Below are 25,973 nucleotides of genomic sequence, written 5' to 3'. Positions count from 1 at the left end.
TCAGTTGTCCCAAACCTCAGAAGTTACGTTCACACCCGCTCTCGGGTTTCACTTCACTGCATCGCCCCTTCGTCTTGACCTTCAGCGTGATACCCGCAATACTCAAACAACACTGCGTTCTACTGAAAGCAACATATAAATTGGGCCAGCTTACACCAGTCTTTTCTCCGGAGTCCAATGACCCTGAACCCTTGCAAGACCCTCGTGAACCAAGTGCAACTCTGCGATCCCAGAGTACAACATGTCAGTTCATCTCCGAGTCGGTTCCAGTGGCTTTTCGATTCCTGGTGCCACCGCCACTTCCGCCAAGCACTCTCTTGTCATGCTTTCCTCCCATCCTTCAGTATGCGAGCTACCCTTTCAGGCTCTGACGTCATTCCCGAGCACCTGATACATATTATGTGCCGCTGGTTCTCCCAAACGTACCATCATCACACTCATTCAGATCTCAAAGATCTCAGACCAGCCAATGCTCTCACGTAACCTGAAGCTTTTGGGGGTCCGTCGTGCCGGGATGCTACAGGGGATTTCCCTATTGTAGCTTCGATTGTCTATTCAGCAACTGCAAGCCTGGTACATCTTCTGTTTCGATCATCAATAAATCATTCGTCGTACTTGTGGATTGTGGGGTCCTTCCTAGTGCAGTGGAGCTAATTAGCAGAGTTTCAGGAGCGGGACCACACATCAACCATGTCATCGCCAGCATTTCCATAACCCACCCACATGTCCCTCTTCTTCGCTCTCGCTATAACCATAGGGTTATAGGGGGTTTGTCGTGCCGGGGTGCGTACACCCTATCGTAGCTTTGAATGTCTATTCAGCAACTGCAAGCCTCGTACATCTTCTGTTTCGATTTTAGTAACATCTCGAAATTTGCTGTAGCACCACTTCAATCTTTTGTAATGTATCTATCCGGGCTATGATTGGTCAGTTCACGCAAAGTGACATTGATGAGCAACTTTATGCACTTGGATAAAAAAGCTTCTTTTCTCAAATCTTCTCCCAAATCCATCTTTGGCGGTAGGAGAGCGCACAAGCAGTTTGTGAGAAGCTGGTACACAAGAAAAAGAAACGTTGCGACTGTTCAGGCACCATGTGCCACTGTTGACAAGCAAGTTGCTGTTCTGTCTCTTGGTGCTGTGATGCTGAGGGTAATGACTGAGGAGTGCTTGCATAAATGACGTGTAGGCCTACATGACCAACCAAAGGTCGCGTGCGAGAAGGCAGGACCTAAAAAAAAAAGAGGTCAAAGCAATACAAAAAGAGACATAAGTGTATGGTCACCCTACTTAAGACCAACTGTGGCTACAGCTGCTGCTGCAAGGCCTACCAGCAGAAAGGACCAGACGGCCCCAGAGCCAGCACAGCAGCTCCAGACAGCGATGCGATATAACTCACCTGCTGCTATAGCTAACATCAAAACAACATGCGTTTGTCAACTAGAAAGTAAGCTGAATGTCCCTGGGCAAGTCATTTAACGTTAATGACCATACATCTATACTGGAAAGGCTGGAATAGTGTTGTGTGGCTTTTTTCAGCTGTGAGGAGATATTCACTGAATTTGACAAAAAGACGTGTGTTGGATTAGAATTGCTTACCCCACCTTAAGTAAATAAAGTAAAAAATATTGCGCTTGTTGCCTTTTGATGTATGAGTGTATGTGAAAGGGTGCATGAAAGGCAAACTGTTAAGTTATTAGCTAAGTTATCATGCTTTCCATATATTGACAGTATAAAATAAGAGTTAAAGTAATCAGTATTGATGGAAGTATATTTCTGCATAGACGGTGTACTAACCCTGCTGAAAATTAACTAAAATTAAATTACGTTTCCTTGATAGAGACCTTATACGTTATGTCATGGTTTTGTTAAACAATTCCTCTTGTGTCTTTTGTGAACCTCTCCACCTGAAGTTGTGTTCCCGCTCTGTGTATTATGTTTTTTCCTTGTGTCTTATATTTTATTCAATGTTTTCTGTTTTACTGGGTTGTTTTCATTCACTCTCATTTCCATTCACTTCACTTCCTGATCCTGTGTTTCACCTGTCCCTTGTTATCTTCTCCTCACTAGTGTATTTAGTTTACCTGTTCCCCTCACTCTTTGGCAGTTTGTCCATGTCTGTTGACTCATGTCCCTGTCATGTTCCTAGTGCTTGTTTCCCAGTGTTTTATTTATCTGTGTTTCCTTTTGGACCTTGCCTGGATTTTGAGTAATGCATTTCCTTCTCCGTTCTAGATTTGTTTTCCTGTGTCTGACTGTTTTCCCCGTTTATGAACTCTGCCTGCCTCATCACCACTCTGTAAGCTTTTGCTCCTGTTGTGCTGAAAGAAATCAATGAACTGCATCTGCTCTGTTTTGGGTCCTATCCCTTGTGTTCCGCAATTGGGCTGGTGTAATAGTTATTGTATTTTTGCAGGAATTCAGATTTTACTACAAAGAGCACCATGCTTTCCTCTCTTATCACAGATTTATTTTTAAGCATATTTTTAGAATAATGTAAATGAGATTTAACGATTTTAGTTTTACCTGGAAAAAACTCAGGGAGCAGGAGGGAGTACATTTTCCACCTCTGAGTTGTGCATCTCACACCAAAACAGTGAGAGCTGGAAATACTGAATGGTTTCTAAAGCACGTTTAAGCTGCCAGCTGAAACCTGCAGCTGAAAATGCTGATTGAGTTATATTACCATAAAAAAACCACAAACACACACACACATGCTAAACATTTCAGGTTTGTACAAGTATTCTCCCTGTGATCTCAATTGCCTGCATTTACTAAACTGAATCTTACTTTTGGCAGTTGAAAAACAGGATTTTGACCAGTGGACATTAACAGTTGGGTTATACACTGGTAATGATTTGGTTCTGCTGTGATAAAGAAAACAACTAAAGAAAAAAAAGATGATGATGCATGGCAGTGTTGTGGATAATTTCCACTTGTCAAGCCCATTGTAAGATTTCTGGTCATTTTAGTCTTTGTCTAATTCCCTTTAAGATGAATTATGGATGAGTCTGTGTTTGTCTGGCTGTCAGACTTGACACACTGATCCACCACTGATCACACTTTGATAAAACATGGGGAAGTGATGCATCTTATATTTACACTGACCATTAGTGAGCACTAGCAATAGAGGTGAAGTCAAAGTAATGTGTTTGTGGAATCAACATGAATGTTTTTTTTTTTCATGTTCTAAGTGTATTTAACTGCCGTGCTGTGTTCTAAACAAATTGTAAAGAGTAAGTGTTGAGAAGAAGTAAACATTTATTGTTTAAAAGATGCTCTCACTCTAGCAATCATTTAGTATAATTTTGTATGCTTTCAGTTGACTGTGTGTTGCCAGGCCCTTTAAGCTGTTTCCCCCATGTCTTTGCTGCTGTGCAGTTTGTGCCTTCCTCACACAAGGCTGTAAGTAATGACTTGTTCTGTCTCAGCCAGCACAAAGCTGTGCCACAGTAAGGCTCTTGTAAAGGTTGACTGCTGTCTGGAGAGGAACACAGCAGAAGAAGTGATCCCTGAGGGAACAACACCAGTGCATTCAAATCTATTAATTCTCCTGAATACTATACTGCCTTTTCATTTCCTGTGTTTTTTCAAGATGACACTGAATCACTATGAATTAAATTCCACTTGAGTTTTTCTTTTTCTTTTATGTTTTTATGTAAGCTTTGCTCAGCTGGCTGAAACACTGTCAGGTAGATTATAATTACTGACACTGTGTAGGAGCCTTACAACACACCACCAAATAGCTTCTCTGTGTTGGCTGGGTGCCACACACACACACGCACACACACGCACACACACACACACACACTTCGTGGGGGTAATATAGTCTACTAACTAATGTTACCTGCACACAGTAGCAAGCATATTATCATATGTGGCATGTACTAATTGGAGGATGCATCAAAAAGCCAATAATACTAAACAAATAAGCAGCCGTCAATACAGAGTCTAATACCAGGCCTCAACCTGTTAGGTCAAAACTGTGCACATGATAGTGGCTGATGGTGGATAAGTGCAGCCATCTAGTCAGTCATGCGGTATGCAGCGTATTATTAGGAATGTATGTTCATTTAAGTCTGTTTATCTTTTTAATGTAAATAATCGTAGGTACTAATTACCATGAAAAATACATTATTTGTGATTCAAAATGATGGCTGTTGAAAAATAAATTGGTGACCCCCACAGACGCATGATTTTACTGCTTCCATGGGAGCTCAGACCCTCCTTATGGGAGATGAGCTCCCACTGGCTCCCACGTAACTCGAACCCTGATTCATAGATCTCCAGAATAAAGTTGCAGTGCAGATGCATCATTTAAACTCTGTGAACCTAACCTGCTCACTGGCAGGTTCTCTTCAACAAACCCTGAGTTTCTCTGTCTCATTCCTTCCTACAGAGCGAGGATCAAAGTACTTTAGTTAGAGGAGGTTTACAGTAGAATCTAAATCCTGCTTGGATATCAGTTTGTTACTGCTTAAATTTACGACCTTTATGTGCTGCTAGTCATTTCTGTGAACAGTGGGTTTTCGTCTTACATTAAAATATTACACAGCATCAATTCACCCTCAGCTCAGAATAAAACCTCTGCATGTCCTATTTATTAATATGACTGTTATGTAATAAATGTAGAATAATATAAAGTTTATTGCCATTTGCACAGTTACGTTGCAGTAAAAGTACATTGGTATAAAATATATAAATATATATATATATATATATATAAACATATTGGAGGTAAGTTTGTGGTATTGCACATTGTGTGCATGTGGGATCAGGTAGTGGTCAGTAAGGAGTGAGGTATTTCTGTCCCTCAATGTCCTGTGCCTGACAGTGGCTGGAAAGAAGCTTTTGTGGAAGTGGGCTTTGTGAGTGCTGATGCTCCTAGGCCTGCACTGAGTCCCACCACTTAAACAGAGCTTGAGCTGGGTGATGTTTGTCCCTGAGGGTGCCCTGTGCTCTTCTCCTGCAGCACTGGGTGTATATAGTGAGGGGAGGTATCAATGTTGATATTTAAGAATTTAAAAAATCTAATATTGACAAACATTTTCAAGAAAGATCAAACAATTTTGACTAAGATATGTACAGAATGGGTCATTTTATACAGTATATATACTTGTAAGTGCTCTCTGGTGGATAAATTATGTAATGGCAGTCTTAGTTACTCAGAAAAGTGTAAGTTACTGTGTTATGGCAGAAAATTGTGTCCTCTTACATTTAATCTTTTATGCATATTCTTTTACTATTATTATTATTATTATTATTATTATTATTATGTATTGCTTTTTTTATACTTAACCATTTCTTGTTCTACACTCCTTATGTTAGTCTGTCCACATTTACTAGGGTTTAGGTCAGAGCTGTTTTGGTGTTTTTCTTTCTTGTTGTTCCTCTCCTTGAATTCAATTCAATTCAATTCAATTTTATTTATATAGCGCCAAATCACAACAACAGTTATCTCACAGCGCTTTTCATAAAAGAGCAGGTCTAGACCGTACTCTGTGATGATATTTACAGAAGCCCAACAGTTCCCACCAAGAGCAAGCACTAGGCGACAGAGGCAAGGAAAAACTTCCTTTTAAGAGGCAGAAACCTCGAGCAGAACCATGGCTCAGGGTGGGCGGCCATCTGCCTCGACCGGTTGGGGTGAGAGAGAGAGAGAGAGAAAGAGAGAGAAAAAGAGAGTGAAAGAGAGAGAGAGAGAGAAAGAGAGAGAGAGGGATGTAAGGAGAGAGAGAGGGGAGGGAGGCAGCCTACACAATATACACACAGAGGTACAGACAGCGAAGGTAATGTTGCTATAAACTAAATGAAAAATGGTACAGATATTTATAATAGTGTTAATGGTAACCATCGTAATGTTAATGATTATAATAACAATAAGACTAGCAACAATAGTCGTTGCAGTAGAGGGTGTCGAGCAGGAACACGGGGGCAGCAGGCGACCCGCAGCCACAGATCCAGACTCCACAGCTCCAGAGCCAGAAAACCTGCAGGAAGTGATAGGAGGAGAGAGGAGAGGGACGAGAAAGCACAAGACTACCAGAAAGGGGAGAAGTTGTGTTAGTAACATGCAATAATGGGATAAGGTTGCATACAGAGGGAGAGAAAGTAGAGGAGAGAGGAGCTCAGTGCATCATGGGAAATCCCCCGGCAGTCTAGGCCTATAGCAGCATAACTAAGGGATGGTTCAGGACTACCTGAGCCAGCCCTAACTATAAGCTTTATCAAAGAGGAAAGTCTTAAGCCTACTCTTAAATGTGGAGATGGTGTCTGCCTCCTGAACCCAAACTGGAACCTGGTTCCACAGGAGAGGAGCTTGATAGCTGAACGCTCTGGCTCCTAGTCTACTTTTGGAGACTCTAGGAACCACAAGTAACCCTGCATTCTGGGAGCGCAGTGCTCTGGTGGGGTAGTAAGGTACTATGAGCTCTTTAAGATAAGATGGTGCCTGACCATTAAGAGCTTTGTAGGTAAGAAGAATGATTTTAAATTCTATTCTGGATTTTACTGGAAGCCAATGCAAAGAAGCTAAAACAGGAGAAATGTGATCTCTTTTCCTGGTTCCTGTCAGAACACGTGCTGCAGCATTCTGGATCAGCTGAAGAGTCTTAATGGACTTTTTCGAGCAGCCTGATAATAAGGAATTGCAGTAATCCAGCCTAGAAGTAACAAATGCATGGACTAGTTTTTCTGCATCATTTTTAGACAGGATGTTCCTGATTTTCGCAATATTACGTAGGTGAAAAAAGGCGGTCCTTGAAATTTGCTTAATGTGGGACTTAAACGACATGTCCTGATCAAAGATAACTCCAAGATTCCTCACAGTGGTGCTGGAGGCCAAGGCGATGCCATCCAGGGAAACTATATCTTTAGATAATGCGTCACGGAGGTGCTTAGGCCCCAGAACAATAACTTCAGTTTTATCTGAGTTTAACATAAGAAAATTACAGCTCATCCAGGTTTTAACATCCTGAAGGCACATTTGAAGTTTAGCTAACTGATGAGTTTCATCTGGCTTGATCGATAGATATAACTGAGTATCATCTGCATAACAATGAAAGCTAATGGGCATTCAAGGACAAGAGAGGATCTCTGTTCCCAAAACATAGAAACCTAGACTGTGTAAATGATTACGCATCCCTTTGCTCGGGGCCAGACGCCCGAAGTTGCCCTAGGCAGCAGATCTCTGGAACAGCTGTATATGTGTTTTAGTCCTTCTCTGTTTATTCTCTTATTAATACATTCTTAAAAGACAACAGTTGGTTGTAACTCAATTATTTGCTTAATCCCTCACCAGCAATCTACAATTTCCACGTCAACTAGTTACTTATTACTCCTTAAAAACTAATATTACTTTACTTATTACTGGGTATGGTAAGTAACAAGTTACGTTACTCGTTACGTTACTATATTACTTTCACCCCCACCCGCCTCCCCTCAAAAGAAGCAGGCTCTCCTGACTTTTTAACTAATATCATATTTTCGTAACAGCAAGGACTTCCAGCTGTGGAAAGAATGCGTCTCTCCCTTGTTCTCCGTTCTTCCTTTAGCTTATTGGCCGACAGCCGACTTGAACAACATAAGGTCTGGTTCACATCAAGGATGGTGCGTTCTGGTAACGCAGTGTTACTTGGATTATTAACTGTAATATTATTACTGTTGGAATAGTAAACCCTTACACTACTAGTTACTGAGTAATCTGTTACTGCCCAACACTGTGTAATGGAGACACTGTTTTAAAATGCCTTTTGGCATTTTTGTACTCCACTTGCTTGTAACTTACAACTACACAATATATCTATAAGCTAAAACAGTCCAATATATCCACCCATAATTTATTGTTGGGGCTCTATTTTGCATCCTGCAGGTTATGGAATGATTTGTCCACTACCTCAGATACCAGGATTAAATTCCAGACAGTAGTGCTTTCAGCTTGTGCAGGCACTCCATGGAACATGGTTGTTCTCAGGTGGGAGAACAGTGAGGGATCATGTTGTTGCTGCAACCTAATGGTTGTTTGGGGCTTCCACATTTCTGATGAAGCTCATTTGCAGGTCAAAAAAGTGGACAAACCCCACAGCGATGTTAACTACATCCCATGGGATATCACTATAAGCTTATCAAAATCTTCAAGACAGAAATGTACTTGGAAAGTGTGTGTGTGTGTGTGTGTGTGTGTGTGTGGTCAGCAGATTTTCTGTGCCTCCATATGGCCAGTGTTTAGCTAGACCACACTGTGCTAATCAAATAGATCTCCACCCAACACTGCATACCTCCCCACAGCTGTATTGTAACATAGTGTTCATAGACTTAATGCTTGTTTCTGCAGCAGTTTCATTTTAAGTTTATGCTGCTGTGGAAGTCATAAAGATAACTCTGAGAGTCTCCACCCTCAGTTAGCTTGCTGACAAATGTGTCTTGTGGCTGTTTCACTGTATGTGTGGCAGGCAGTGTAGTTCAGCAGGGAAAGTGGAAATTTCTTTCAGAAGTAAATTTTTTAGGAAGTGTGTGTGCGTGTTGTCAGAGCAGTGCCAGCTTGTGTTCAAAATTTCACAGTCACTCAGAGCTCATAAAGTGTCCAATAACCAGCGGGGCCTGGAAGCATATAAGCCACCGTATGGCTTCAGCTCTGCGTTTGCCTCACATAAATCTGGATTTACAATGGCTTTCCTAATGTTATAGTTTTTTTTTCTACACCATAATTATACTGAAGCATTACATTGTTTTGTAATATGACACCTGTATACATGGACATCTTCTTCTTACAAGTGAAAATTTAAACAGTGAATGTAGTTATGAAACAGACCTTGTTAAATTCATTGCACTGGGGGTTTTGCTGCTACAGCCTTACATGGTCAAGTATGACCAGTAGTTTATGGTGGCTAATGTTATAGTTATGTTATAGGTAATTTTACATAGATATTGTTCTAATAGTAACATTATTGACTCAGTTTGCTTTACTCTATGAATTTTCCCTACTTGTGCCACTGCTATGCAATATTTTAACTTTTAAGATTTTCCTGTAATGCCTTGAAAGTAGCCTTACAAATGTGTTTAAAAAAGTTTAATCAGATATAGATACCTAAACAGCAAACCACAATTCAATTACTTGCATCACAGCAGTGAAGGTTCAAAGTGTTACACATAAAACAAATCCGTAAACCCAATCATAACAAATATCCACTTAATGATTTTACTGCAAAAACACAAATGTGATATTTGACATTTGCTCTTATTCTTCAGGAATATCATACAGGATGTTACTGTGTTGTTGCCATCCAGTTTCCTAACTGCGTCCTATTTGCTTCATTTAGTCATTAGGAAACTGTAGAAATTGAGTGATACTTGCACCCATGTTTTGTGATGAAACTTCATATCGGGAGGAAATTGATAATCTTGCAGAGTGGTGCACAGAGAACAATGTCAGTGTCAGCAATACCATGGAGCTGTTGATTTTAGGAGAAAGGAGACAAAGACACACTCCTGTCTACATCAGTGGTGCTGAGGTGGAGCAGGTGAACAGTTTCAGGTTCCTGGGAATCAGCATCACAGAGAACCTGACATGGTCATCTCACATTTCCACACTAGTGAAAAAAGCTCAGAAACAAATTGTACTTCTGTATGTATTTCTTGAGGAAGCTTAAGAAGGCCAAATTCCCACACCAAGTTCTTGTCAGCTTTTACAGAGGAGCAACAGAAATCATCCTGACTGGAAACATCACTAACAACATGGGATGTGCAGGGCCCAGGACCGGAGGGCTCTGCAGAGGGTGATTAAAGCCGCTCAGAAGATCATTGGAACCCATCTCCAGAGCATCAGTGATATCAGTGAGGTGTCTACACAGAGCCCAAAGGATACTAAAGGACCGTACCAACCACAGCCTGTTCACCCTGCTGCCTTCTGGGAAGAGATATAGAAGTTTCTGGTGCTACACCACCAGACAGCAGAGCAGCTTTTCCCCCAAGCTATCAGACTCTTAAACTCTAATTCATCCTCAGCACTGCTCCAGTGATTATAGTTTATTTCTGTTTACCATTTTTATAATTGATTCTGTATTAATTAATTAATATTGTCTGCTATGTAGCAGAAGGGAGTTACAAACTCACTTTCACTCTATAACCTGGTGGAATGTAACAAATAAATCTACTTTGTACCTTGTTTTCAACAGAATAAATAATCCATGAGAACGTTCTGATGTCTCGTTTGTTTTTCAGATAGCACACAGTATGTGTTTTCAATAACTGATCAGTAACTGGTCAAACTGGCCTCTGTTGGTCTCGGAGGCTGTGTTCTGTCCTGGTCTGGCTATTTCTGTACTATAACGGAATACAGTTTTTTTTTTTTTTTGTATCCTGATCACGTAACACTGTTACATGTAATCTGTTACTCCCCAACCCTCCTGTTAATGCAGTACTTGTGTACACAGTTTTCCTGTTCAAAGGGGGATCATAACTACTTTTTAATTTCAGATTTTCCTCCAAATAAAGTGATTTAGATAATTTGAGTACTACTATACTATTTTGTCACATTGACATGTAACAAGAAATATTACATTTGTTTTATCTGAAAACACCCTTCATGCTAACATCCCATAATCCCAGAGTCATACATATGAGAGAGATGTTATTTGTAAACAATTCTACACTAACTAAACAACAGTCTGCGCTGTGCATGTTGTATGCTGTATAAAATCTATCATGACAGCAAACATCTTTCTTTAATCTCTTAAATTGGACCATTTATGATGATTGAAATATTTTTTGTCCTGGAGACATTGGATTGCTGCATGCATGACCTAAACTGCCCTAAACCGCTTCACCACAAGGATTCCCCTTTAAACAGACTATTAGAAACCAGATTAAATAAATACAGTGATTCCATATTTTGCTGCAGTCATTGAATCTACAGTAACTGTGACCACCAGAAGTCACATATTTGCTAAAACGGGCACTTTGCCATTTTCTTTTGTTGCCACTGCAGCTCAGGGATTAATCTGCTGCTCGATACGATAGTCATATGATTGCAATATGCAGAGGAGATTACCTGGGAGAAGTGTTTACCAGTGATTACTGTACAGCTGTGACCTGTGAGTGTGCACAGACACACATACACACAGCCAGATCGACTGCAGAGCATATGACTATCTGTCCCTACCAGAAATAGTGTAAACAAGGCCATTTATGATATCAATATGAGATTTCATAAGGCAGCTATTAAAGATGATTTTCTAAAACAAATAAAAAAGACCAAAAACAGGCAAATGGTTTGAAAAAGAATGCAAGACCATCAGAAAAGACAAAAATGCTGAGAAAAAACATTGCCAACCAAATAACCCAGCTATACATGTTAGGTACAATGACATTTTTAACAAATAGAAACGCACCATTTGGAACAAAAAACTCAATTAAAACATAATGCAGCACAACAGAGATGCAGGGTGCAGTGATGAAGTTTTTAATATTGTATTATATTGTCATGATGATCTCCTGACACCTGGTGCAAAGGGCTGATTTCCCCCATTCATACGATTGGGAGACAAAGAAGACCCTAGTAACCCTGCATCTGTGTCTTGCCTTGGTAAATGATTATTTAGTACTCTAAATAAAAGAATACTAGATTTCCTTGAGGAACACTCCATACTGGATAAAAATTCTTCCTAAAACGCTGCACTACTGACCACGAATACCTTTCACAATTAAATTAACAAACATGTGCACCGAACAAAACATTTTACCTTATATATATACCCTTGTTTTATTGATTTCAAGACAGCTTTCAACTCTATTTGCCATGAAGGCCTCTATAACAGACTTCTACTTTGTCTATTGGGAGACAAAGTCAATTATTCAGCTGTATAGTCTGCCTTTCTATATATAGTGTATATATAAATGAACTAATGTCATGATTTTGTAAAATATATAACCATAACAGCATCAGGAAGTTTCAGCAAATGCACTAAATGAAAGAGCTCGAAGAGCTCTAAAAGCAATCAAGGAAACATTTTATAATTTCTAAATTCCAATTAAAATTTTGCATAAAATATCTGATAGTGTCATCCAGTCCTTTGTAAGAATGAGGTCAACTCAGAACTGTTGGACAAACATCCAACAGAATCTTTCTATGCAGAAAAGATCTTTCTGCAGATACATTTTCCATGTAGACAGAAAAACACCAACAAATGCATGTAGAGCAGAATTTGGCAGATACCCACTGATGACTAACACACAGAAGATACCGCTCACATGTTTTAATCACCTTAAATCCTCTGTTCCAAAGACCTCCAAACCCAAGAGCTGAGCCCAGAAAAGAGTCCCCTATGTCAATTGGTGCTGGTAGAATATCTCTCTACTGTCAAGAGATAGAAAATGTAAAACTAGGAGACGGGCCACATTTTATGCCCAGTATATATAAACATGCCACAACCTGAGGAACAGTGAGTGACCCTACACACATATAAATACTCACACACACACACACACACACTCTCTCACTCTCTCTCTCTCTCTCTCTCTCTCTCTCTCTCTCTCTCTCTCTCTCTCTCTCTAAACTTCAAAAACGGCAGACATTTGGACATAGATAAAGTGTGTTGGCAAGATTTATAGAGTGACAAGTAACTTGAGCTACATGAATTCTAGCAAATAAACTGAATGAAATATAAGGCTGTGACTAATTACATGATAACATAAATGATGATGAATTATTTTGTGTTCCTTTATGCCCACAGCAGTTACTAAGCTCTCCACATGGCATCATGAACTAATTAAATATAATATATTAAAGCCAGCATTCGAAGGCTGCACAGTTTACAACAATTGAGCCAATTAATTAGAGGTCATCCAGTGTTAGGAGAATCTTCACAAGGCAGAACTAGTTTTTGATAAATTAATCTGCAGTGTCAGGAAGAACCTCCAGTCACTGCTGCTAACTTAGCAGCTCTGCAGCGAGACTTCCAGACATATGAGTGTGTTGCATTCAAAGACAGGGTTAGGGTTAGTCCCACTTATTGGAAAATAGAGACAATGTTGCATTTGGTGGCAAAACTGCAGATGCACATACAGTTGGGCTGTTTGTTTACCTATTTCTCATGCACAGTATAGCTGCATCTCTAGTAAAAGTGTGTGTGTATACATGTGCACATTAAAACGTGACCGACACATTCTTACTCCTGACACATATTGACGATTGGTCAAGGCCCGTTGGCGTCGCTTTTGAACGCCCTGGGTACCCCTTTAGCGCCACTTTTAGACTTTAAGGCTCCCAGGTCAAGTTAGCAACGCTTAGCAACAACAAATATGCAACATCCGATAAAGTTAGAAACAATAAATAACTGCATTACAAAGTGACGCTGATGGGTCTTGACCATGCGTCCATATGTGACGAGGGATGTGACATGTCTGGCAACTTCTAGTGGTTGATTTGAGCAGCCTTAGAAAAGCTTTAACCTTGGATGCTGTGTAGTAAAGACCACGTAATGCTACGTGTTGAGTCCGAGTCGAGAAGAGTCCTAAAAACAAAACCGGGTCCCTTCAATACTCTTCATCCTGTTATATTACTGCTGTTCATAATGACACTCAACTGTGATATAATTTCACTCAACAGTCTGTCGGATGTAAAAACAAAAACAAACACACTATGGATAATCAGAATTACCTGTACTTGTATATGACAGTCCAGTGATACTGATAGAATTTTGCGTCATGGTGAACTGGCCACTGCCCGACAATTGAGCTGAAAAAAAACCAAACTGGACATGGTTGAGACCAAAGACTGTAAGTGACGAGCCTGGCGATACGTCTGAGATAATCTCTGTTGATCACCGTTGATACCAAGACTGGACTCAAGCACTGGACGTATGTTACAACTCTGTCACTGAGCACAGTGCAGAGTAGGCTTGGGCCGGTGTGAGATTTTCACGGTATGATAACTTTAAGCAAAAATATCACTGTTTCACGGTATTGCACTATTACGATGTCTCGGTAAAAAAACATCAACTTTTTTCCATTTGAACAATATATATATAAAATAAGCAACAACTGCTTATACTTCTGCTGCTAAGAATAATATCAATATGTTTTTTTTCTTCTTTTTCAAATGTCCTGATTTTGAGCAGATTGTACATCTGCAATGGTGGAAGACTTGAAAAAGTATAGATGTGTTACCAGCTAAATTTAAACATTGTACTAAAACGCAGAAACGTAAAACTCTGCTCTTCCCCTCTCTGTGAAGTAACGTGAGGTGAGAAACTAGCTGATGTTGGCTAGTTCATTAGCCATGTTATCTACCTCGGTAGCAAGCCAGTAGTATTTATTTCACCAGTGCTAAACACCTCACTCTCTTAGCTTGTTTATTTCAAAACAGTGTTAGCTTGAATTTAGCGAAGAACCGGGGCACAGCCTAGGAGGGGGGAGCGGCACGGCTGCTGACTCTGTGCTCCTCAGTTTGTTTGTTTGGAATTTTTGATGTAAATCGTGTTGTCAACTGTTCATGTCGTCGTGTCAAGCAACATGAAAATGGATTATTTACGTGCAGAGGTGATTTTATTCATTTTATACGCTGTCATAAGCGAGAACTTTGCAATAACCAATGAACAATGCTGGAAGTGAATACCAGATATAAACGTCGCCACTGATTACATACTCGAGATATTATCTTCTTGCCCTTCGGGATAAAGTCGTGCCTGTGGACTCGAACCATATATTATCAACCCCTCTTGGAAAAACCCAAGGCAGGAAAAGGAAGAAAAGAAGCTCGAGGGGGGGCGTTCGTAACAGGTTCCCATCATAACTTTGTCAAATGTCAGATCATTGAATAATAAACTGGATGAAATCACGACACGCCTCCAGTTTGATGAGGATTTTCGGAGGAGTAACTTGCTCTGTTTCGAGACATGGCTTCAAGAGGACAGCACAAGCATTGACATGGAGGGATATACAGTTATAAGAGCAGATTGTGATAATCCATCGGGGGAGGACTCTGCATGTTTATTGACAGCACTTGGGCCTCCCAATTTAAAGTGCTCAAGAGAGCGTGCACTACAGACTATAAGCTGCTGTCTGTATCTACCAGGACGTTTTACCTTGCGCAGGAGTTTGGGCAAATCATCATTATTCTTGTCTATCTCCCAGGATCTAACAATAAAGAAGCTGCAGAAATAATAACCGACAGCTTCAATGCTGCACTCTCTGATCTCCGGATCGGCAGATCAGCCGGTTTTTATTTTGGGGGATTTTGACACATGTCAGCTGTCACCTCATCCACCCACTCTGCAGCAGTATGTTACCACGCCCACTCGCTCCACTTGCATACTGGACCAATGCTTCGGTAACATCCCAGACGCATATGAGGCAGTGAGTTGCCCTCCTCTTGGAAGGTCTGATCATAACGTCACTCATCTCCTTCCAACATACAGACAGAATGTAAAGTGTGAAAAACCACTCCTGAAAACTGTACGTCAATGGACCGAGGCTGGAGGAGGAGCTCAGAGATTGTTTTGACGGATTGGCGCATGTTTTTTGACACATTCTCTGATCATCACGAATTGACAGACACAATCACATGCTATATTAAGTTCTCTGGAACTTCTTCTTCTATGGAAAATGTTCAAATCCAAATAGGCTGAAGTATTATCTTTGATCAGATTGGTAGCTCTGAACCTATACAGCTTTCGGAAGAAGAAGTAGCCATGTGTTTCTCTAAAATCAGATTTCCTGATTTCCAAGGAAGGGTGCTAAAGGCATGCTCTCAACAGCTTAAAGGGGTTGTCTTCTGCTGTTTCAAACTTTCCTGAATTGTGGTGTTTTCCAAACTCATGGAAGAAATCCACAATAATTGTCACGCTCTGCCGGTTGGCCATCCTTTGTGTTTACTTTTGAGTTTGGTATCTGCCTTGGTATGTTGAGTTTTGGGTTCTGTCCTGTCTAGTGTCCAGTATCTGTTATATAATCTGCTTGTCATGTCTAGTCTCTCTGTTTTCCTCTGCTCTCTCTCTGCCTCGTTAGTCTCATGTCTGTCACCTGTGTTGCTCCCGCCCTGCTCGTTAGTCCCTGTGTATATATACCTGGTGTTTCTGTCTTGTCCTTGTCCGGTCATTGTTCATGTTACCCCCCAGTCTGTCGTGTGTGTACTCTCTGCCTGTAACCAGCCTTGCTTGTCTCGTCTCCCGGTAATTTTGGATTTTGGATTTCAGTTATTCAGCCACTCACCTGTAAGTGTGCTCGCTTTTGTTTGTTTATTAAAACCCTTCGTTGTACCATACCTGCCCCGCTCTGTGTCCTGCGTTTGGGTTCTCCAACCTGCCTCCACACCACGATCGTGACAATAATACCTGTGCCTAAAGTCTCTAAGGCTACAGCGCTTGGAGACTTTAGACCAGTGGCACTCACTCCACTCTTAGTCAAGTGTATGGAGAGAGTGGTTAGCACCCATCTTATATCCTCTGTTGGGAATCAACTGGACCCCCCCCTTCAATTTGCTTATAGGTCACACAGGGGCACAGAGGATGCATCTCTTACTCTTGTGAATCAAATAGCTATACACCTGCAACAACCAAAATCATTTGCTCGGGTTCTTTTTATTGATTTTACTTCTGCTTTAATACTATGCAAATTGACATTCTTTTAGAACAACTTAGTAGGATGAATGTGAATGGTGGGCTCCTTCACTGGACTTCAGAGACTTTTAATGAATGGGGTCTACTCAATTTATATAACTGACATGACTGTGCATAGCAACAATGTTAGCTTACTTAAATATGCTGATGACATGGCCTTGGTGGGACTTCTCACAGAAAATAATGCAGCACATGAGGAAGCTTACTTTAGCTAAGTCACTTTACTGCAGGACTGGTGTCAGACTATTAAACTGGAAATGGTGACATGGTAACATGACTTATAATACAAACGAAACAAAGAAGGGCCAGTAACCCTGTTATACTTAACAGCCAGCCTGTGGAAGTAGTCGAATATTTTAAGTACTTGGGTAAAATCATTGATCGCACTTTAAATTTTAATGTAAACTGAGAGAGTATTTTTAAGAGAGCTAACCAGCGATTGTTTTTAATTAGAAAGCTGAGGAGCTTCAGAGATGGCATATAGGGTCCTGGGAGCATTTTACAGTTTAATATAACAGCTTTGTGTGGCAACTTGAATGTGAAAGACAAAAACAAGCTTTCCAAAAATTGTTAATATTGCACGGAAAGTGATTGGCAAGCCACAGAGGCAGCATGGGCATGCATTTGATAGGACCTGTACTCAGGAAGGCCAGACAGATATCACCAGACACACTACACCCACTAAACTCACAGTTTGAGTTGCTCCCATCTGGCCGTTGATTCAGGGTCCCAAGGGCGAGCTGGAACATCTATAAGAGATCTTTTATTCCCCATGCTATACAGGCACTGAATGAAAGCACTTCTTGTAGGTCAAAACCTTCCTTGTTTTCATCCGCTGATCTACTTTCTATTTTATGTTGTTGTATGTTGATGGTGGTACAGTGGCATACTCTTAACTGTGTGTATTTTTTAATGTAATTTTAACTGTGGTGTCACTATTGCATATCTGTTTGGAGAAGACATATTTCCTCAAAGGTGGACAATAAATAAAAAAAAGGAAAAAAAAATAATTAATAATTATGTAATAATACCTTGAAACCGATAACCGGCCCATACCTAGTGCAGAGGCAAGTGTAGCACTGGGTTACATCACCAGTGTGCATCAGATAGCAGGAAAGTGCTGGGGAATTTGAAAACTACAAGACCAGCAAAGACGGTTTGTGTGTATAGTTCTGGAAACTCTGAAACACAGATGAGCTTTGATTGCTATCAAGTTGTGGTCACCAGTAGTTAACAAACTCAAAGTCTGAAGGTTTGGCATCTGCAGTGTGTCCACAGTTATGCAGCTCCAAGTGTCTCTGCTGTCTGTCATGTGTAGACAAACAAAGGCCTAATATCGAAATAACAGTGAAGTTGGGATTTATCTCTTCTTTACAAAACAATGCTGCATCCTAGCAAACCTGTGTGATGTTGTAATGTTTAGCTCCATGTCTCACTACATATAGTAGAATAATCTACCTTCACAATCTCTTTGAAGATAACGCTAAAGTCAACAGTTAAAGCTGGTGTTCTGAGACCCTCCGTGTGACATGGCTGTCCAGAAATATGACAGACCTCCTGCCATACTTGTACACGAGAGAGTTCTTTAAAAATCCCTTATTTGTACATGTCTTGCTGAGTATTCTGCATTTCAATGCTGTTCTAGGTGCCTTTGGTGGCCTCCTACTGTGAACTTAACACACCCACTCTGAACCCATCCCCCGAGCCCCCTGGGAGGTCTGAAGCAACCTGTGAATGCCTTAAGGTGCTCGGGCTGAAACAAAATGAAGACCTACAACTTCTTTCTGGCAGCTCTGCTGCTCCCAAGCATCCAAGCAGGTGAGTTACAACCATGTTCTTTGTCTTTTTACTGATACTTTATCAGAAATAGTGGGCTGGGGACACTTGATGTACATGTAATTCAAATGCAGTTCATATCATCAGTCAGAAAATAGATTCTACCACCTTATAAATCACTGTAATATCAAACTTATTCAGTGTAGAAAGCAAAAGGAGAAAATGGGTTAAAATGAGAAAGAAAGCAAGACAGACATCAATATTTCATATGTATTGCATGCATTTAAACAAGACACACAGTAAGCTTTTAGTAAGTCAGCTTTTAAGAAAAGGGTGGGTAATTGATACAAATGGGGCAAAATGAGCCACTGAATTCATCATATGTGAGTCTGAAAGCATTGGTGTCACAATCAAACATATGTACAGGTACAGCTAATAAAAAAAAGTTTGAGATGCACCTGTAAGTCTGGGCATTCATCAAACTTTGCCATCAGTTTTCAAATCCAAATTAAATTCTTGTAAAAATATGTGATGTACATCCTATAGTTACAGAAAATGTGTTTTCTCCCAAACCAGACACACGTGTGCTGAAAAAACTATATCATTGTCAAGAATGTACAGGTGCAGCTGAAAAAAAAAAAAAAAAAATTATTTTTAAATTCTAATCTTTTGAGATGCACCTGTACAATGAACATGATCGGTGTGGTTTATTCTTCTCATCATATAAACAGGGAAGATAGTCTCCGAGCATGCTCAGTGACATCTGTCTGATAGAAAACTCTCTAGAGATTGAAAAGGCAGTCAATCTTTCAGAATAAACAGAATGGATCTTTTGTGTTTTTAAACTCGAACAGAAATCCAGACATCTAATCCAAGATTGTAGAATTAGGTAAGGACGGTAGGGACATGTCCCAATTTCCACCGACTACTGAATTTTCCCTTGCAATCATTTTTAATCAAAAAATGAAAATATAACCACTGTTTTCCGTCAGTGCCTAGTCAATGTATTTAATACACAAACAATTAACAGCTGTCGTTCTCTACTACAAGTCCAATATGTATTAAAATTTTGAAAGATTATGTCCTCCCCTCTCATATGCCTCACAGTGGTTTGGTCCACTGCCTGCCTTTTTCAGACTGTCAGGGCCTTTGTTTCCAAAAAGCCACTAGTGATAAATCTAGTGAGTTATTCAGACCATCAGGGGGAACATGAGAAATATACTCATCTGTTAGATTGTAATTTATACCCCTGCATGCTGCTCAGAGTAATCACAGCCAGCGCCTCCCCCTCTCCTCTCGCACCGTGCACACGGTAGTAATGACATTGTTTTGTTCATCCACCCCCCATCAGGCGTTGGATACTGTTGTAAATATTTTCTACTGATCATTAGTGAAATACAAATCATTGTTGAAATATAAAAAATCTTGTTAATATATCACATTCAGCCATTAGACAGCGTGTTATCAGACTGCACACTTCTGCCTTCAGCATATTACCTTGACATTCCTGCAAGGAACACACACTGCCTGACACGCATTCCAGTGTTGCATGCTGGACACACTCGCTGACAAATATGAATCTGATATTGGTCATCGTTTAATTCAGCACATGAACAAACATGCCCTTAATGACGTTCATCCTCTCTTTGACTGTACATGAGCAAACACTTTTTGATGACAAATAATCTATTGGTTAATGCTGTAAATTAAGCTGTTATTTTTTTATATGCTCTGACGTAGGGAAAATACACCATTGTTTCCAGATGGACACAAAGTTGATCAAATGAGTGACATAATAATGGAGTCAAAAGTCAGACAGGATGAGATTAGAAAAGGTGGGCCTTGCAATAAGGCCAATAAAAGGAGGAGCAAAAAGAAGGCGTATAAATGAACAAGTATAAATTGATCAGTTGCTCCCTGGGACCAGCTCAGATTCAAATGTACTTAAACTTTAAACTTTTTTCATTCATTTTAACGTGTGAGGACCCTCCCACACACGGAGGACCCATCTGGTCAACTTGAGGTTTTTTTTTTTCACTCAAAATACACAGGCAGTACTTTGTAGCTCACATTCATTGTTGGGTTTGGGTGTTAAAAGGATTTATTGATAACAACAAAAAGGCAAAATACTGACAGTGCCAACCTTTGATGGGGTGTTTGTAGTCTGTCATACAGTGCGACTCAGCCGATGTTGACCATAAAGTTAGCACTAACACTAGCAGACTACTACATTCTACTGCTTTCTGCTTTCCAGTCAGCTCTCTTTTGCCTTCATTACTTTATCCTGTCTTCTTATTTTGTGTTTGACTCACCACTGTACATTTCAGTCAGTATCTGCAGTGAAGTGTACCCAAATGTAGCGCCTGCAGCATCTGCTCCATATGTAAACAGCAGCAGTTGTCAGGAATGATGATGGATTATTCCCTAAAACACCCCGAATGCACCATGAGGTGATGTTGGTGCCAACGCTCTGTAGACTTTAGACTGACTGAGAGTACTTTTATGTAGAGTACATAAGGTATGTTCATGTGTATGATATGATGTTGGCATGGTATGTATGTGGAATTCAAATAAGTTGTTATTAAAGGAACTTTATTCCTGACCTTGAAAAGAATAGTTTGACGAAACAAAACAAAACAAAACACTTACAGGGTCTCTCTTGTATAAATGCTCTCTGTACCTGTGAACAGCGTCATGCTAGCCAACATAATCTCAACCAGGGGCGTTGCTTGACATAAAGCTTCATTGGGGTACAGGATTTTATTTGTATAAAACAACTCCATCCAGTGAAAATGCAAATATTATTTAATAATCATTGTTTCATTATGAACAACTTAGGCTGTATTATTTGGGACCCCTTCAAAAATTGTTTATTGTCCCCTCCAACTGTTAGATGAAATTTACACCCTTGGTTGTCTAACAGTACATTCTATGTTGCAGGGCACTCAGTAGCTCCTCTATACACACACTCTGATAAACTTCTCTCCTAATTAGCAGATTTATGCCTGAAAATAAAGAAACAATCCGGAACTGAAAAATATTAATACATCCACTTTATACTTTAAAGTTTAAAGTGAAAAATGTTGTACGTACAGTATGAGTAACACTCAAATTAAACAGAGTAAACAATTTGTAAACAATTCGTAAAATGAAACAAGTGGTATACATCCTGTTTAAACACTCAACAGTACATAAGAAACGTGCACAAATTGTACATGAAAATATATTTATTTAAAATGGATTTTATTTATAATATTTTTAATATATAATAATGTATGTCCCCTTCATCTGCCTGCTTTTACAACAATCTAAATCAACAGCTTATTATAATTAACATTCATACATGCAAACTCAGAAAGGATGAAAAAGGTGACGTGTTTGCAAACCAAACACGTTGTAGCAACAGAGGTTAAGCAAATTATTTGGTGCTCTTGAAAAGTTAGCCATGCTTTATATCTGGATATAAAACACCAATAAAACATGTATGTATGCATACAAATTTGGGTGGGGTATTTACCCCAATAAAAATATGCAATTTCACATAATTTTGGACCATTATTATCACCATTTCTGTGTACAAAAAATTTGAAAAGCTAGAGCAGATTATAAATAAACAATACCCCAAAGGTTAAACTTGCTAAATAAGTCTACTGGGGAGGAACTATAACTATTATATCGGGAAAAAAATCTGGTCACTGCTAAAATTTCACACAATCGTTAATCAGCATGGTAACACTCAACACATGGCTAGCTTCCTCTCCTCATTCTTCAAAGGACATCTGATAGGTGCTGTTACAGTGCGTAGTGTGTGGGCGAGCAAATGTGAGAGAAAGCAGCAAAAAGTGGCGGTGAAAGTTAGTGGAAGAAAATATCAGCTTTAAGTTGTCAGGTTACAGCTCTGTCCTGTACATACATCTTGATTAAAAAGAAAGGATGGTATAGACCTCGGAAGAGCTGAGGTTAGTAAAGCAATTAGGGATGCACTAGTCAAAAGGGAGGTGGTTCTCATGTTGCCTATTTTTATGTTAATGAAAAAGCAGTAAATTAAGACACAAAAGGCAAGCATGAACAGTCCTATCTGTACTGATTCTGATGTCACATTAACAAGATTTTCCCTGCCATTATGAGGTTTAGGAGGTGAGGCTAAAACTCTGCTGTGCCGAGAATGTAAAATCATTGTGGAGAGCATCAAAAGTAATTAAATCACTTTTCCCAGATCTGATGGTAATACCTCCCCACTAAAAGTCTTTAGCAAGTTTAGCTTTTGTTATTCAAAATCTGCTCTAGATTATCCAAATTATTATTCACAGATTTGGTAATAACAAAGTTCCAAAATTATGTTTAATTGCATATTTATTTATTGGAATTTTTTTTTTTATTGGGGGATGACTCCCAAACGCCCCACCCAAATTTGTTTGCTACATGTTATGTTGGTGTTATATATCCAAAGATAAAGCAGGGCCCACTTTGCAAGTGCAGAAAAGAATAAGTTAGCTTCGCCTCTGCTGCTACAACTTCATCCCAGGGAAAACACTGAATAGTAATTTAAATAATCATAATGTTGCAGCTGAAACCAGACACAATAACACTGAGAACAGTTGAAAATATCTTTATTTTCTACTCAGAATACACCAGGGCCCCGTTTCAGAAAGCGGGATTAGTGAAAATTCTGAGTATGTTAAGCCTGAGATGAGGGAAACTCTGGGTTTTCCGTTTCAGAGAGCGAGATCAGATAATCCCTAGATCAGTAACTCTGGCAACTGATGCTCACAGGATAAATTGGAAAACCGTCAGTTTCTCTCTGACTCCTCCCCTCCTGTGGAGCCTGAGGTGGCTGTTTGACACACCATTTCATTTCCTCATTCATTCTGTCGTTATCAAAGCACATATCTGAACGCATTTATATCTTTAAAAACTTTAAATCTCAGTTAGATCGGCTATTAGTTTTTTTACCCAAACATAATCTTGAACATGACGCTTTGTCATCGATGTATAGACAGATCTCCGCACATCGTGGATTTATCCTAAACCCAGAATAAAATCTATGTATGTCTTTAGGTATAACGCTGTGACTCTGTGGACAGTCACACCGAAAACACTTACTGTGGGCTACATTACTGCAGTAATCACTATTTAACATGCAGGCTAACCTATAAAACTGATCAATGAACAGTAATCTTTCATATTGTAGTCGCACTGATTGGAACATTCGTAGTTATCATGTTTTTTGACAGCATTAATAAAATACAAAATGAACAAGATTTTATTAATGTAAAATAGACGTCTAAAACTTTAACCTATAGACACATTTCCCACTGCAAAAAATAATTAGGCTAACCTGCTGGAGGCTCTGCCTTTATTTACCCGTTGCCATGGTGAATCGTAGGCTAGTATCAGAGCTCCATTGATGATAGCTTTTTTTCATCCCCACGCACGCGCTTCCATCAGGCTCAACATACTCAGGGTTGATTGAACTGATTCTGATCAGCTGTTCTGGAACCGAAAATTCAGAGTTTCCCACCACAGGCTCAATCATCCCAGAGCTCAGGGACAAACTCAGAGTTTGTTAAGCCTGCTTTCTGAAACAGGGCTCTGAAAGCTTTGTTTGCAAACATGTCACCTTTTTCATGCCTTCTTAATTTGCATGTAGGCTACGTGTTTTGGATCAGAGCCAACATTAAGAGCGGAGGTGCTTTGGGTCCTCCACACAGTGACTAGACACAAATCCTATAACATGAATTAGGAAATCAGGGAGTTGTTTCAGATGATTTTTCCGGACTCTGACATTGCTAAATCATTCACATGCAGGAAAGATAACGGTGCCTACATTATGACATACCTAATTTCCAAAAAGGCAGGACCATTAGTGCTGATGTTCAACAAGAGTCTGAATCACACCACCGAATGCAGAATAATGTACTATGTACACTCACTCACTCACAAACTCATGCCATCATGATTCTGTTTTTTTTTTTTTAACAATGCATCCAACCTGTTTTCATTCCTTTTACATTTGAATATATTTATTTACTTTGCAGGTAATTTTGTGACTGTATTTCCTTTGTACGTTTTCTTTTTTTGATGTCGTAATAAAGGTTTTAAATTTCATTCACAATGGTCTTAAAAAGTCTTAAATTTGACTAGGTGAAACATGCACTTAAAATACCTAACTTATGCTGCTCATATAACAGCACCTGTTACATAGGTGTCCTTTGGAGAATGAGGACAGAAAGCTAGCCTAGTTCGTGTGAAATTTTTGTAGCGCCGCTTGTTCATTCAGTGTTGAAGGATACAAATTCCTGTATCAAATTAATTTCCCAGGATGAGAGATGGAGCTTTGACAGAGAGTGAGAGAACGAGACAGAGCAGGTGTTTGCCTTCACTAAACTATACAGCAGGACTGGGTCATTTAGGATCTCTTATAACAAAGACTTTGAGTCAAACCAGACTGTTCAAACACACAGTGAAAGATATGTACATTTGACTTAAACATATGTATATGAATGCACTTTCAAAGGAAACATGCAAACTGCAGGCTTGTTTTTGTCTGTATGCCACGTGGGGAAGTAGCATTATTCTTCTCCTGAAACAAACAGGCATCTAACCAAGCAAGGTCACAGCTGCGTGTGCCTGTGTGTGTTTGTGGAATAGTACTCAAGACATCAGAGTTTTTTCACTACACATATCTCTAATTCTCTCACTGGCTCTTTTTATTGCAGCTTTATTGTGACTGCCAACAGAGGCTTTAATATACATAACTAGGCTATGTTTTCAGTGGTGTATAAAGATCCTACATAATGAACCGTTATGTTTTTATTACCTTAGAATGAGCCATTTCTATCGACAAACACCACAGGTAGTGTACAGCACAAACGGACAAACTGCTCTACAGAGGGTGTTTTGTCAGTACGTCAATATATATGGAGAAGATAAAAAAGAAGACAAAGTTGTCTGGTTTGTTAGAAGTAAGAAGAGAAGTGAAATTTGGACAAATGGAGGCCCACGTGTTGTAGTCAGCACAATAGCCGACAGAGCTTGTTGGCCACCGTAGCTTCTCCAGCTCGCTTGCAAATGGAGGGGTGAGTGGTGGCTGTGTTGTTGGTTGCAATTCGCAACCCTTACCACTAGATGTCACTAAAACTTACACACTGAACCTCTAAGATGCATAGTCTTCATCTGACAGCAACACCTGTGGTCTTGTAGCTCCTTTCCTAGGTAAAGTCATCTGCTGCACAGGAAGTGATGTGTTATGATTGGTATTAAAAACTGTAGAGTTAGCAACAACAGCCATAGATGAGCAAAGAGTGCCACTTAATACCAGAATTACACTGCATCCCATTTATGATTTTCGAGATTGTACAATGTCAGTTTAGGTTATTATGGTGACTTAAATTCCTAAAGATCGGGTAATGATTGAACAGAATTAGTTTGTACAACTTAAAATCAAAAGTATTTATAGCTGTTTTGAACAGCGTCACTTGAAGTGTAAAGTAGGATTGTGGGTTTCATTAACCACCAAATTCAAATGTTGACCTGAAAATGACACTAGAGTTTGGGGGATCACCAGCAATCACCAAATTTTGCG

The 25,973-nt window shown here is 39.7% G+C and overlaps 1 protein-coding gene across 3 annotated transcripts in view; it reads left to right on the top strand.

Moving 5' to 3' along the window:
• The window catches only part of LOC119882333 (cell migration inducing hyaluronidase 1), a 206,035-nt gene that overhangs the window by 79,175 nt on the left and 100,887 nt on the right, over positions 1 to 25,973 (top strand). For all 3 annotated transcript variants that reach the window (XM_038692341.1, XM_038692342.1, XM_038692343.1), the window contains exon 2: positions 18,258 to 18,430. In XM_038692341.1, coding sequence (XP_038548269.1) covers positions 18,376 to 18,430 — 55 coding nt within the window. In that variant the 5' untranslated portion in view covers positions 18,258 to 18,375. The remainder of the gene's footprint in view (positions 1 to 18,257; positions 18,431 to 25,973) is intronic.

This window comes from Micropterus salmoides, unplaced genomic scaffold (genome assembly GCF_014851395.1).
Source record: "Micropterus salmoides isolate LMB-PRFRI ecotype aquatic unplaced genomic scaffold, ASM1485139v1 Ms_hic_scaffold_3, whole genome shotgun sequence".
In the NCBI taxonomy this organism is placed as follows: Eukaryota; Metazoa; Chordata; class Actinopteri; order Centrarchiformes; family Centrarchidae; genus Micropterus; species Micropterus salmoides.
Note: the sequence above shows the minus strand (reverse complement) of the source record. Positions and strands in the feature narration are given on the sequence as shown.